The 15432-nt window shown below is 42.2% G+C and overlaps 1 protein-coding gene across 1 annotated transcript in view; it reads left to right on the plus strand.

Moving 5' to 3' along the window:
- Positions 1-3591: 3591 nt before the first annotated feature.
- LOC137781404 (vertebrate ancient opsin-like) overlaps positions 3592-15432 on the plus strand; it is a 44002-nt gene continuing 32161 nt past the window's right edge. Inside the window, exons 1-2 of the mRNA XM_068570143.1 lie at positions 3592-3964; positions 10864-11192. Of these exons, the coding sequence (XP_068426244.1) occupies positions 3592-3964; positions 10864-11192 (702 nt within the window). The remainder of the gene's footprint in view (positions 3965-10863; positions 11193-15432) is intronic.

Genomic DNA, 15432 nt, shown 5'->3' on the forward strand with positions numbered 1-15432 from the left:
ATGTGGCAGTTATTGGAGCGCTTGCATGCAAAGATCTACTGTACACACTCTCCTCGCAGATCATTTAAATACACGGTCGCAATGCCTGGAAACTTGAACCTTGAGTTGGGCACTCAGCATAATGTCAAGCCCACAAACAAAGCGCCAACCAAAGCCTCTGAAATCTTTCTGTGATACAGGACAAAACAAATCAAATGTACTGATTCCAAGCTTGATACTGAAACAGTGACAGCCTGGAAGTGAAAATGGAAAGATTTACTTAATTACACAGATACAACACCGAATTGAAGAGCACAGAAGAAGAAAACAGACATTACCTGAATTCAATACCGAGTCCTGCTTGCAAAAGAGCTGCATTTAGCAGCGATCATTAGAGTTAGTGGATCAGGTTGGAGGAACCTAATTTGGTAGAAGATGTATCATGTTTGCCATTAGTGGATTTGCTTCTGACAAAGCAAATGTGTAATTTGTGATTCTGGGCTGTATGAAATATACTGAATTGAATGAGGCAGACTATACATTACAGTTTGTATGAGTGAATAGCAAATGTGCTCCACATTTTCTTGAGAAAAGCTGTTTGGTATCCAAATGTAAGGTGTTGTAGGTCTGGTCAAAGTTCATGTAGTTGTCATGTAATGACTGTTATGACTAAAATATCTCCAGGATATTGCTGACTAATGCATGTTTTGTTACAATGTTGATGTATATTCTTGAATCCTTTGATGCTACTGTAGATCCTGTCAGTGCCTCTGACTATTTAATTATATATTATATTATCTTTATATGTAATGTTCATTTCTGTGTTGCGCCTCCTCAGAGATACACTATTTAAAAATACAGTAAAATGGCAACTTCTGCTTTGCATGACCACCATAAATGACACAGAAAAGAAGAGTACCACCATGTGCAGCTATCAACAGTAAATACTGCTTGCTGGGGCTAAACCTTTAATAATAATTAAGTCTGATGAAAGACACGAAGAAGAAAGAAACCGGGACTTGAGTCTTAACACAACTTGTCTGAGAGACAAGGAAAAGTTTGGAGCAACAGATGACTACTGATATCCCCAACAGACAAACAATGAGCTGTGAAGATGGGGAGCCAGCGCTGGAGGTAGTGAAGCGACGAGGATATGACATTATGAAGTACAAAAGCCGCTGCAGCCCCATCTCTGGGAGTGCTATAAAGCCAACGAGTCTAAAGTAAGGAATGATAGCTGAGCAGAGACTCCACGTTTGAAAATAAAGAGTGAAGGCTTAATGAGATACAGTAAGGAGATGAATATGGCTATAACTTCATAATCATAGGGCTTATGAATAAACACTTTATACAGACCAAGATAATTGATACAAAATATGATAATCTAAGTCCATGACAAATCAAATAAATGGGATGATAACCATAAAACAATATGATTCTCGCCCCTTTTCTTTGATTTACATGTATTCTCTGTTTTGCCCTTCTAACCCCATCTGTATTGTCCTGAACCTCTCCCCAGAGTGCAGCCGCCCAATTGATCTAGAAATTTACTAAAATACCAACTGCCCAGTCTCACCGAGATGATTAACCACAATAGAACCCAAGTGTCTTAATTCAGTCCAATTACAGGTAGGACTGTACATGGGGAAGATGTCAGCGTAAATGTCACTGTACAGTTTTTACGGGTAATTACCTCGCTTCGGTGTGACAAGGGGGTTATTTGGTGGGAAGGGATTAGAACATGAAGAGGAGGAGTACCTCATCCACGTGATTTTAGAACTTTCCGGAGGGCACATTTATTCTGGGATACACATCATTAAGACTACTGCTTTGACACAAAATGCCAGCGTTTGACTACAAGGAAATAATTACAAACTAATTGTTGACATTTTGAACCCTCTTTTACATTTTTTTTTTTTGTTGAATCATATTGTGTGTGTCTGTGTCGTATGGCAGTAGCAGATATAAATAGAAAGCATCCAAAAGTGACTTGAACTTCTAAGTTTCAGCGGGTGAGCTATCTGCAAAGAGATAACTTTTCTCAGCCCGTGCTAGAATATACAGTACGGACACCGTGAGGGTATAGATGCCCGACACTCGTCATGTTTTGGTGGTTCGCTGCTCCTCATTATTCCAGTCCAGAAATGCCATATACTTGGAGTAGATGTGTTCAGTGGTGGCAGATGGAAAAATTATGATTCTATTTCACAGATAGAATCAACCAAAACAAAAAATAAAAAAAACAAGCCGTCGGAAAGCGAAAAGCCTGCTTAAACTGATTTCCTCTGTGGGAAAAAAAAAAATCAGCTTACATGTCAAATGTCCACACCTCTGTATCCATCTGTGACAGATTGCAAAGCCTCCTGAGGCAAATTTGTGATTTTGGGATATGTATGTAAAATTGACTTGACAGCTCAGAGTCATGCTGAGTTTACTTCTGCCTTACCAAGTGTTACTCAATGCTCTCAAATGACCTCATCTCCACCTTCTGGGCTAACAAACACCACATTCAGGACATCTCATCTCTCACACCAGAGTGATTTGTTCTGTTTGTAGCAAAATCTAGACAATGAGTCAACACCTCATGTCCTTGAGTCTAGACTAAAAGTACAGCAGCATATTCTTAGGCTGTGCCAAATACTGAACAGTGAACTTCCTATTAATAACAGCTGAAGACAGGTGTGGAGGCGATCTAACTAAAAAAAAACAAAAAAAAAACGCAAGTTCTCGCTTGACCTGCAGGAGCGTCATTATTAACTCACCAGGTGCATGCTGGCTCTTTTGCATATGTATTGCTATATGTGTATCCCCAAACATAAGCCAGTGCACATAGCTTTTGTTGTTGCATGTATCCCCCTAAAGCAATATAAATGCAGACGAACGAGAACGCATTTGATTAGTGGAGCTTTTGACTCGCCCCTCAGAGACTGTGTTCAGCACCGCGGACAGCGCCGAGCATCAATACGCGCTCCGTGTTTTAACTTTTAACTTTTTTTAAAATGTATTTATTTAAATGGAGCTCTGAGCACAAACGGGTTGACTTCAGCGCAGTACACTAAATGAGCGACATGACGATCGTCCGATTGGTGTGCAGCGAGACTTCCACGCTGCTCTCCTCCACGCGGAACCGCCAGCGTGCTGCGGCCCCGCCCCCCTCAGCCCAGACGTGAGAGCGGGCAACAGTGATTTAAATACGGACAGAGAGGAAAAGCGCCTGTGTGAGAGACAGGAGCACCTCTGGAAAGAGAGTGAGAGTGTGCCACACGGTGGAGCAAAGACTATCCAAAAGTTGTTGTTTGTTCGTTTGTTGTTGTTTTTTTTGCTTTACATTTCTAACACCCCCCTCCGCCCCCCCCTCTCACTGAACTGAACAAAGTTTTTACATCCTCACAAACAAAACTTTCTATTTGTCCCTCATTCCTGTTTGGCTGTGCTTTTCACATTTTCACATTTCTAACAGCAACAAGTGTTGTTGGCCACCAGCGACAGTTTTTCTTTTACATAGTTTTTCCACACACTACAAAAAAAAACAAAAAAAACCAACAACAACAACATGTCATATTAGCTGCCGGAGTTGTGTGCCGCGGTCACCCAGTGTGCCAGCGGACTACGATGATCGTGTCCAACGTGAGCCTGAGCGGCTGCGCAGGGGTCAGCAGTGCTCTGTGCGCCGCAGCCAAGGAAGGGCACCTGAGGGGAGGCTCATACCGGAGCACCCTCACCCCGACAGGGAACCTGGTCGTGGCTGTGTGCCTGGGCATCATCGGCACTTTGGGACTTATGAACAACTTGCTGGTGCTCGTGCTCTTCTGCCGCTACAAGATGCTGCGGTCGCCCATAAACCTGCTCCTGATTAACATTTCCATCAGCGACTTGCTGGTGTGCGTACTGGGGACACCGTTCAGCTTTGCCGCCAGCACGCAGGGAAGGTGGCTCATAGGAGAAGGCGGATGCGTGTGGTACGGCTTTGCCAACTCTCTCTTTGGTGAGTAGAAATACGACAACTGAGAGGCGATGTTCATACGTTTTGATTTGCTGTATGTTCCAGAGATTATACTGTATTTTTAAATCTCAGACGTGGTGGTGAATGATGGTGCGTTGTATGGATGGACCCTTTCGCTCCGCTCGTCAGAGTGCATGATGTTAAGATTTATTTCTGAGGTTGAAATTAAGGATTTAAAAGAATTGGAAATACAACATTTGAAAATAATTTCTCGCGATGTGCACACTGAGTCTTTATGGTCTTATTCAACTTTTAGAGAAAAGCATGAAAATCAGCGTAGCCCATACGAATCGAACAATGAGACGAAGAACAATAAATCGTCATTGCTTATGCACCAGATTCGGCAACATGGACATTTGCATGTGCTCATCGTGCAGTCTTTAATCATAGAGATTGTTATTGGCAAAAGCGCGTAATATCTAGTTATCTATTGTTGTGTTTGGTTCAGTGTGGAGCGATGTTGCGGATCGGATGCTGACAGCGATCCCAGATCAAATATGCACATGCAGGCAAGTGATGAGTTGTAAAAAAAAAAAAAAAAAACCCGTCTTGTGTGACTCTTCATGGTGCAGTGGTCATTATCTCCGGTTGGAGCTGCATGACAGACTGTTGAATCCTTTCCACAGCTTCACGTGCCTGCATCATGGCATACACTTGCCAGTGGTATTTAAGGGAAGCATATTTTGGTCTTATCGCTCCCTCACAGTTACTAATTTGTTTAAATGTCATTAGGAGCTCACAGACTGTCGGTGTGATTTGGGCTGCTGCGCGTATTGCAAATGAAACAATGTGCACCCTGCTATGCTGCTACTAAATGACCGCTAAATGCTTGTTACCATAGTTGAGTGTCTGTGAGGGGAAGCCTCATCACTGTTCATCCCGTGCGGGTCTGTGACGGGCTGTGGGGACATGCACGTCTTAATCCATGAGCAGGCTATGTGGCAGGTGCATCAGCTGCGTTGGTTGCAGAGGAAAACCACCCGGGGAGAATCTGGAATGAGTGAGGGGACTCTGCTGGTCTACATTGGCTTAGGAGTGCTGCTATCGAGGCAAATGGTACACAATGATGCAACTGAGAATAAGACACTTGCTATTTCAGCTGGAACCGGGCCAAGCTGGGATGCTGAGGGTGAACAAAACAACTTAGTGTTCATTTTTGGAAGGCCAAGGGGGCTATGTCAAAGTTGCAAATAAGTAGTTTTTCATTGGGGAACATAAAATACATTATAATAATTGCTTCCCCTGAGAACTGCATCCATTAAAGCTTCAAATGAGTCATTTAAATGAAATTAATTTGATGCCAAGCTCAAAAGAAGAATCATTTGGAGAATGAATACATAAATTGTTCTATCATCAGGAGCAATTGGTCCGATGCCTGGTTTGAAGTTATTTAATGAACAGGCGTTCTTGTTATCAGTCCCAATAACACTTTAAAGCTCATAAAAACTACATTTGAAGGCGAGGCAGCTATCTCCTCTCTTTGACAGAACATGTAACATTTGCTCTGCTGTATATTCCAGATCTAATCAAAGTGCTTTTTTTAAAAGAATATTTGGTAAAACCATGATTTGAAACTAACCACTTTGACTAATTGTTGCGGAATTTGAGGTAAAAAAAAAAAAAAAACAGACAGGAGAAGAGATGTAGTTGGTATAAAACTATGTTTTACTTCAAAATGCTGTCATTGGTTGGTTGTAGTCAGATTTATAAGCCCTTAGAGTTCTCCCTGTTACTGAATAGTATGCTTGACTGAAGGCGTCTAACATGAAATGTCAGAAGATTCAGTCCATACATCTATCAAAATCATTGCATCAGAAGTGGTTCCAATTGTCGAGATGGTCAAATCGTAACTGACAACAGACAGCACGCTTTAATAATCTCAATGACAATTTCTCTTTCCGAAATTCAAGACCCAGTTACTTAAGATAATCCACACACCTTGAAATGGTTCCTATTAAACTGCCATCTAGTCCCATTACACTGGAGAGAAGGCAGACATTTATATGGACAATATATCCGCCTCTCACACCAATGTAATCCAGCCAAATGATAAATAGCTCATGCAGGTGGGATGAAAAATAAGAATTGTGGGTGTCCCTTTAAGAGAAAGACATGCATATTCATATTTCAAATGAGGAGTTGTTTTTGTGTGTATGTTCATGCACAGTAGCGCTGTATCTGACAAGCACCCACAGACCTCGTTGTGAGAAGTTTAATGGGACTATTTTCTTTCAAACAACTCAAAGTCAAGCAACTGGGAAATAAGTTTAAAACAAACAAGAACAGCTGTTTATGTTACCTGCCTGCACCTCTGTCACTCGTGGGACTGTGTATCTGTACATTGGCAGCAGAACTTGGACATATTGAGTGTGAGATGAAGACATCCAGACACACACACTTAAAGTGACACACAGTGTGTGGCCCTTTGCAGTGTGGTCGGTTTGTAAGTCTTAGAGGTTGTTTCATTCTGTATCTCTTGATGATTATTTTATATCTCCTTGTAGTTGTTTTTCAACTTTGAGGCAGTTTTGCATCTTTGTGCTTATTTCAAATCGCTTTATAGTCATGGTATGTTTCTTTGTAGTAATTTTCTATCTTAGTAGAAGTTTTGCATTTCTTTATAGTCATTTTGTGGCTCATTGTAGTGGAGTTTGGCTTTTCTGTCATGGTTGTCTCTGGCAGTGATGGGCCTCCTGACCCCTTGGGCCCTGAGTCCTGTTGGTTAGGCCAGTTGAGTAAAGAAAGGAAATAAACACTTTGACATTACAATCAGTCAGATTTATGCACTGTACAAGTCCCCCCTGGCTTTTCTCACAAGGCCAAACTGTTGCTTTCCTTGATTTATTGCTAATTTTCACACAGTATGTTCGACTTAACTGAATTGAATTTTCCTTAACTTAAGAGCGTCTTGAAAACCTCAAATTGAAAACAGACTCACAAAAGCTATTTTCACTTCCTCTAGGAGAAATTGGCAATTCCCAAAACAGGATAACTTTATTTCAGTCACATGGCGGAAAAAGCGAGCCTTGAATGTTTTTCGGCATCTGGATGGATTCTGATTGTATCCGCTGTCTCTTTAACCCAACTCTAGCGTGTGAGATTTAGCACCATCTGAAGATGAACACTGACGTCCACAAGGAGGCAATTTATTAAAATCTGTGTCTAGGGCGAGAGAGAGAGAGAGAGAGAGAGAGAGAGAGAGAGAGAGAAAGAGAGAGAGAGAGAGAGAGAGAGACAGAGAGAGAGAGAGAGAAAGATGGCTCGAAGACATCATTAGAACCTCCATTGGTTATGGATGAGTAATTCCTCAATGGGCTCATAAAAAGAGTGGAAGAAAGAGTAAGGGTAGGTCGGAGAAAAGAAAAGTGACATTGGTTATTGAAATGGATGACGCTGGGCGCAGCTATGACAAAGTGACAATGTCAGTCTTCACCAAATCTCGATGACGCTTTTCCGAGTGATCGATGTTCTCTCAAATTAGAGGGTAACCGTCAATGACAAAACATGTTGTTAGCTTGGTGTTGGGACATTGTATTCCTGCTCCCTCATGACATTGCCTTAAACTTTTTGCTTTTAGCACATGGCGTCTTAGATATTTGAATGAGCGCTAATGTCAGACCCTTCGCTTTTACTTTATGCCAAGAGCACGAACCGAAGAGCATTTGTGAAGACACGCGTGTGCGCACCTCACCCTTTTGCCGTCAGCCTCCTGGCATCCATTTAGCCGCTTCCCCCTCTTCTGCTCACCTCTTTAAATCTTCTCACAACGTGGAGGAACATGAGAATATCTTTCTTCTGTCTTTATTTGGCATCAGGTCTACATGCTCCTACATACTGTTGGCTTCCTCTTTTCTGCCTCCAGTGGATTTTACACAATCACTGGATTAACCTTTCAGTGCCGGGCCCACTCGCTGCATACCGAATTCAGATCACCCACCTGCAAGTACGCTCACACGCGATCTCAGTGCAGATACGGGCACAGGAATGCTTGAACAAGTACATGCATATACGTGTGCGTCATGCAGGCACAGGAAACACCTGGAGTGTTGATTTGTTGCGACACTAAGAAGACGTCTCAATAAGGACAAAGCAAGCGGAACAATGCTGCTCCGCCGTAACGGTCAGAGCGAGCAGGCCAGCTGATGAACCAGAGCAAATGATGGGGCAATAAAACAGAGACAAAATTATGTTGTGGGGGATGGCTGTCTGGCATAAGTCGGACATTAGTGAGAATGATCGTCTCAGTACGTGTGGATAGTATTTGCCAGAGCAGTCATCCTCACTGATAGACAGATATTTGCAATCTGATCTCTTTCTTCACCCGTTACTGTTGTTACGCTAGTTCTGTATACCTGTGATGACTGAGGGAAAAGACCCTGGGATTTACAGAGCTAACACAGCTTCATTTGATCCTGTGTTTTTCATTCAAACTGTCTTTTCTTGGATACACGGTATCAGCCAAGTCATACTGTTATGGACGCTTTCTAACAAATGAGACAAACAGTGAGTGAACATCACACAGAGATAGCAGAACAAAGGTGTTCCTTATTTTTTCTTTATTTCAGACATGATCAGATCAAATATCTTTCATTTTGGAGTATTGGATTCAGCTGCTGCCAGAGGGCTAGAAGTTGGATGGAAGGTGATGTGTGATTTTAAATGGTATTAAGCTGTAAAGTTGTTCAGGTGTCTTTCCTTATATTACATTGGCTCTAATAAAGACTTGTCACCCATTCACTGTGTAACAAGGAAGACATCTCTTCTCATCAAGAGGGTGGACACGTGATGGGATTAGCTGATATCAAGTAATAATGAAGTTTTCAATTCAAAGGGGATGATTCATAATCAAAGACAACGTGTATGCAGAGCCTAACAGCAAACGGTTGCTGTCAATTGTTGCACCAACATGTTGATTTTCAGGATTACATTTTGGTGCCTCTGCGCGTGTGTCGTAGACGAGAGCTGCTGATTAGCTTTTGCCAACTTGAGAAAGTGGGATTTGATTTGGCGCCACTTATACTAGATCTTATCAGTCTTTCATCTCACAGAAGGGCTTCAACACAAGCATTCAACGTGGGTTTTGTGGGTTATTTTATCCAAAACGGAAATCTAGGGGTGTATTACCTTGCACACATCATCAGGAGTGCACTGATCCGATTCACTCGAATGAATCCGTGGATCCAATTCTGACCTTATAAAGTGGTCCCAGTATTGGCCAGATGTGACCAATCCACACTAAATTAGTTTTCTTTGTCAACATCACTTTACAATTGAATGTTTTTTGCTTTAGTTACATTCAAAGTGCCTTTCCAGACTGTTGACTCTTAGTACAGGTGAAATGTTTATGATGACACCTCGCTGTAAACATGCTAGCACTAGGATTTTAGCTTGACATCTACCAGACCACCTGTAGTGAGAAGCCTGTTCTCCTGAGTGCAGACGAAGAACTTTTGTCAAATGATCTGGTAATTATGTTTGGGATGGTTGCTATGAGTCAGTCAGACGAGATTAAAAGGAGTGGGTTGTTGTAAAACTGTCTTGAGTTTGTAATATTGCAGTAACAGAATTTTAAAAAGCAATGAGTTAAGCTATTTGTGCGGAAAAAGCAAGATTAGCACAATATCCAGAGGCAACAGACAAGCATAACACACTATGCCAAAAAACAGCTGCACATGCAGTGTGTTCAATACATTTGCACACAGACAGACACAACAACACTCTGCAGAACCATCATCTTCAATCACAGAGCTACATTTGTTTAAATTCCCACCTTTCCTTTCCACTCCTCCCTTTTCTCCTTCACCCATTGATTGTGCTGAGTAGCCGCGGCGTCGGCACCTCATTTAAAGGCCTGGCTTGTCTTCTCAAAAGAGCTTCCAGTGCAGTGTCACTTCATCGCAGCTTAAAATCAACGGGGATGAAGCACGGCCTCGTGGATCATAAAAGCTTCGAACCAAATAGCAAACAAGATATAAGATGGAGGGTCAACATTAGAGTCACTGAGCTGCAGATTCATGCTGCTGTGCCTCTGACCTACTGAGAAAGAAACGCTGAGAAAAAGATAAGAAAGCCTCTCAAAATCTTCAGGGTTGTGTTTCACCACATTGCTTCTGTCATTCAGAGACACAACAGGTGTTTATGAATCATAGCAGAGTGTATCTGCTGCAAGCACCCGCCGCTCAAACAAAATAATTGATGATTGCACAACCACTTTTGCAATAGTTTCATCATGCTGAAATTTTTTATAAAAACACAACATACCTTTTCTTTTAAGTTAACAATTAAGCTCTCTTTATAAGCACTGTTTTTAAGTTCGCTGCACCTGCTGCTTAGAATGCGCTGCAAAAAACTCTAAAGTCAAAGGAGCTCATCAACCTTGAAACTTTGAAGACTCGTGTGAGAGAAATTGGAGCGGCTTCATACCGCACTGTTTCTTGTTTTGGTGTGAATCCGGAGCTTTAGCCCTGTTGCCTTATCGTTTAATGTATGTTACTTGTGTTATGTGATATCTGTGTGTCTTGTGACTGTTGAAACTTTTCGATGCTGCTGTCTTGGCCAGGCTTCCACTGGAAAAGAGGTCATTGTATCTCAATGGGACCAACCTGGTTAAATAAAGGTTAAATAAAATGTGTGTTTTTTTTTTAAGAAAGAGCTTTGTATCACAGTGTCTTTGCATCTATTCCTCATTAGAATAGATGATTGGACATGCCCCATTAAATGTGTTGTACAGTAGTCAGGATTATGTGTTATGTTAGCTTGTGTATTAAATTGAACTCCTGTTTATATATGCTGTGTGATTAAATCTGTACTGCATGGAATAGTTATCTCTGTATGTGTGTGTGTGTGTGTGTGTGTGTGTGTGTGCCCTGTCCACCCTGCAGGCATCGTCTCCCTGATCTCCCTGGCCGTCCTCTCCTATGAGCGCTACAGCACCATGGTGGCGCCTACTGAGGCGGACTCCTCCAACTACCATAAGGTCTCCCTCGGGATCATCCTGTCCTGGGTCTACTCCCTCATCTGGACTGTGCCGCCTCTCCTTGGCTGGAGCCACTATGGCCCAGAGGGCCCCGGGACCACCTGCTCTGTGGACTGGACGGCCAAGACGGCGAATAGCATATCGTACATCATCTGCCTGTTTATCTTCTGCCTCATTGTGCCGTTCCTGGTGATCGTGTACTGCTATGGGAAGCTTCTGTGTGCCATCAGACAGGTGAGGAAATACGAGAACGGGGAAGGACCTGCAGTATTTGCGCGGATGAGTAGTTCTCCTTTAACATTGGCTGTCGTTTCAAAGGTCACTGGAGATTTTCAACACTAAACCCAAAAAGCAATCATAGACACAAAAACATCTAAATACATTCCCTTTTCATTTAAAGCCTTGAAACCCAGCCGAAGACAAAAGGTGAATGGTAAATTACTTGCTGAACTTAGTAGATGGTGCTTTTACCCAAAGTGCTTCACAATTTGCCTCTCATTCACCTTTTCAGCGGTTTGGGTGTACCATTAAAACACAATAATAAAAATGGTAAGAAATATGAATCCAGAACCATTATCCGACTTGACACTTCCTCTTTGCTCTGTGCAGTGTCATCTTTCAGCTCATTGTTTCGGATGTACATCCAGCAACTGTAATGTTTCCATTCACTCGTAAAACTACATCACCATCAGCTGCAGTCAGCGGTTTTCAGCCCTAAAACCTCTCAGTATACTGCTTGTACAGCACCAAACCAAAGTACGCTGGTGAACCAGATAGTTCCTTTAGTAGTGTGAAAAAACTGCCTAGAGCTAAAATGAGATTTAGTTTATTTTGTTTAGCCCAAATTGCAAATTACAAGTTTGCCTTGGCGGCCTTTACAATTTGTACACATACGACATCCTTGTCACATCGGATCAGGAAAAACTCCCCCAAAAAAACAGAAAAGAGCAACAGAGGAGGATTCCTCCCCCCGGATGGACAGAAGCAATAGATGTCATGTGTACAGAATGACTAACGTAACAGAGTTACAGCACATTCAATGGCATCAGCAGGGCCGGCTCCTGACCACTATCCATGGAAACTTGAGGCGAGCAAGAACAGAGGCTCCCGGGAAGAAGTAGACTCAGTAATGTGCATTGAAGAGACATGAATTCATCCAGAAGGAGATAGAGAAGAGGAGAGAGGAGCTCAGTGTTAAGATGTCCGCCAGCACTATAGGCCTACAGCAGCATATCTAGGGGCTGGACCAGGGCAAACATGAGCCAGGTCTGACTATAAACCTGAGCCAGCCCTAACTATAAGCGCTATCAAAGAGGAAAGTCTTAAGTCTACTCTTAAATGAGGTGAGTGTCTGCCTCCTGGACTGAAAGTGGAAGCTGGTTCCACAGAAGAGGAGCTTGATAACTGAAAGCTCTGGATCCCGTCATTCTTTTCAAGACTCTGGGAACCACAAGGAGACCTGCATTCGATGAGCTCTTTAGTGGGTTAATATGGTACTATACGCTCTCTAGTAGGGTAAATATGTTACTATAAGCTCTGTCGTGGAGTAATATGGTACTATAAGCTCTCTAGTGGTGTAATATGTTACTATACGCTCTCTCGTGAGGTAATATGACACTATAAGTTCTCTCGTGGGGTAATATGTTACTATAATGTATTATTTTTATGTCTTTTAAGACGTTTAGCGACCCGGTTGTTTCATCTGGCTTGATCAATAGATATAATTGTGTATCATCGGCATAACAATGAAAGTTTATGGAGTGTTCCTTGACAATATTGCCTGTTATTGCTGAAAATAAACAGCCAAACCAAATCAACTAACAAACTAATAAGTCATTGTTGTGTTTCTGCTATCCAGATTCAATTTAATTTCCATTGCTGAATGCACATGAACACTCAGTTTTGTTGTTGAGCAACTAAATCTAACAACTTCCATCGCTCTGTCCACTCGGTTCTTCGGCAGTTAAACCTTTATTTTGTGAAAGCTGACAACCAGTGAACCGAAACCTGCAGCTGCATTCAAAGGCTGTTTTATAGCAAAGCTCATAACGGTTATGAAGCATAAACTGCAGTTCTTTCTGTGTGGTCTATTATTGCTTCAGTAAATGTCATAATATGATTTAAGTTATGCATAAATGTTCACATTTATAATGGAATAGCTCTGTATCCTCCAGTATAGTAATTGGCTATACACATATAAAGAATACACATGTGGTGCTATTTTCTGCATTTAGAATTTTACCCAAGCATAAAGTCACACATGCGGAAAATTAACATTTGCTTCCCGTTCACTTCCATTCTGGGAGCGGAGGGGCGTGAATACATATGCTTTTGGTGGCGAATAAAGCATCTTCGGCAGTTGGTGGGTGCTCACCTGCATTCATGCATGTGTGACTCTGCCTTTACATACAGACTGGACACACACACACACACACACACACACACACACACACACACACACACACACACACACTCCCTCAGACGGTGTGATCAGAATTTCTTCACCATTACACAATTAGTTGTGATCAGTTCTTTAAATAGATTAAGAAGGAGGCGAAGGAACATAATAACGTTTAGTTCTCTTTTCCTCTCCGCAATTTTTTAGCCATTACCCACCTGTCTTTCTCGCTTTCTTCCAGACTCTCTTACACAAGTCTGCTTCAATTTTGTTGCCTCCTTTTATTCATCTTTTATCTCATCCTTGTGCAGGAGTACATGTGCGTCCTTTATCATTGCTCGTTGTAATGGCCGTGCCCTTTGGGGTTGTTCTTCTCCCACTGACAATGCTATGTAAAGTAAAGGCTGTAGTTCTGCTGTCACACTATGTAAAAGATGTTGAGCAACTTGTCCATAAAAAAGTTAAACTCCCCTATCTAATAATGTGGCGCTCAATAGAGCAGTTCACATTGAGAAGTCCAAATCAAGTTGGGATTTGGTCCACGTTAATGTGCTCCATGTGATTCCCCATACAACCATGAGAGCTGAGGGGAGACGTTCAGTTTAGGATGTGGCTCTCTACGTCATATAATGAATGATTGGCCAACTGTCCCTTTATCAGTTAACTTCAGTTCAATGCGTTACCTTACCATGATGTGAAGATGTGCTCCTTGTTCCTTGATGTATGCATCATCTTCTCCGTCACCCGCTTGCTGATGGCTTTTTAGTTCGGGCTGTACTGAATAGCGTTTATTTTGCATCTCCTTTAACAACTAATGTTTTTCGTATTATACTATTCGGAGAAATATATTTCAGTGTTGGCCATTTATGAACTGTTACGTTCCAAACACCTTTGAGTAGGCACGACTGACGAGAAGAGCACCGGATTCGATGACTTATAATAAAACGGATTTAATAAAAAGTTGATGGTGCACAGCTTGGTGATGTATAAAATGCTCAACCGGGGGTGCACAGCTTCAGCATCCACAGACTATTTACAGTCTAACCTGCAATAGTTTACTGTCTCTGCATCCACTAATAAACCCCGAACAACAAGTTTTGCATAGTGTTGTTCTTCCCAGACACTTTGCATATTCGCCTCTCATTCGTTAGTTTAACAGGATGCACATTGCTACAAGTTTCACAGGGGTGGAGTCATCCTTTGGCTGTGTCACACTCTAACATCTCATTGTTTCAAGCAATCTGAGCCGCCCCAGCAGATGGTTTGTTACACAGAATAACCTGAGAAGCCGTCATTGGAAACCTTTTGGAAAAGGGCAAGCGCTTTCACAAATGTGGCTGTAGATTGAGTGAACCGTTTGACAATCTCGCTCTTGTCTAAGCCAGTTGTGGAAAACCTATTAAGCCCTGGCCGCAGCTGCCAGCACCTCCTTCCAGGATGCTCATTGGTACGTGCTCTTGCTTCCTGGCAACAAGCGCACCGCTACGAGCCAGATGGAACTGTGCGTGATATGTGATCCTGCGATTCTCCTGCGATCTTAGGACAACCCAAAAATCCAGCTGCCACGCCAGGTATTTAACGGCACCCCGAGTTACATTTCATATCGACTAACCAGCATTAGGATGATACGGTCATGAAATATGATGGCAGACATTAAAAGCGTCGTTCAAAAACCAGAAATGAAGCTTTGCATGTGACAGTTTGTACAGTAACAGAAACGGACAGGAAAAGTGAAGACAGCCATACAAGCCGAGCTCATCTCTGCTTGCTCGCGCATGTTTGTAAGGGTCTGTCAGTGTTGTCATCTCCTTTTATTTCTCTGTGATTGGAAATGGAGGACTGTCAGTGCAGAAGACGTGACCTCTAAAAGAGGAGTTTGCTCTTTGACAGGCTCTTTAGTCAGGGAACATATTACCCTACAACTTCCACCCTACAACTTTCACCCTACAACTTCCACCCTACAACTTCCACCCTACAACTTTCACCCTCTTGTTATCAACAGATCATCTCACAATACAGAACAATTTGCTGACAAATTAAATAACATGTAATCAACAATAGCATCATTTTTGATGG

Source organism: Clinocottus analis, unplaced genomic scaffold (genome assembly GCF_023055335.1).
Source record: "Clinocottus analis isolate CAN_PGR_092001 unplaced genomic scaffold, fCliAna1.0.p SCAF_11, whole genome shotgun sequence".
NCBI lineage: Eukaryota > Metazoa > Chordata > Actinopteri > Perciformes > Cottidae > Clinocottus > Clinocottus analis.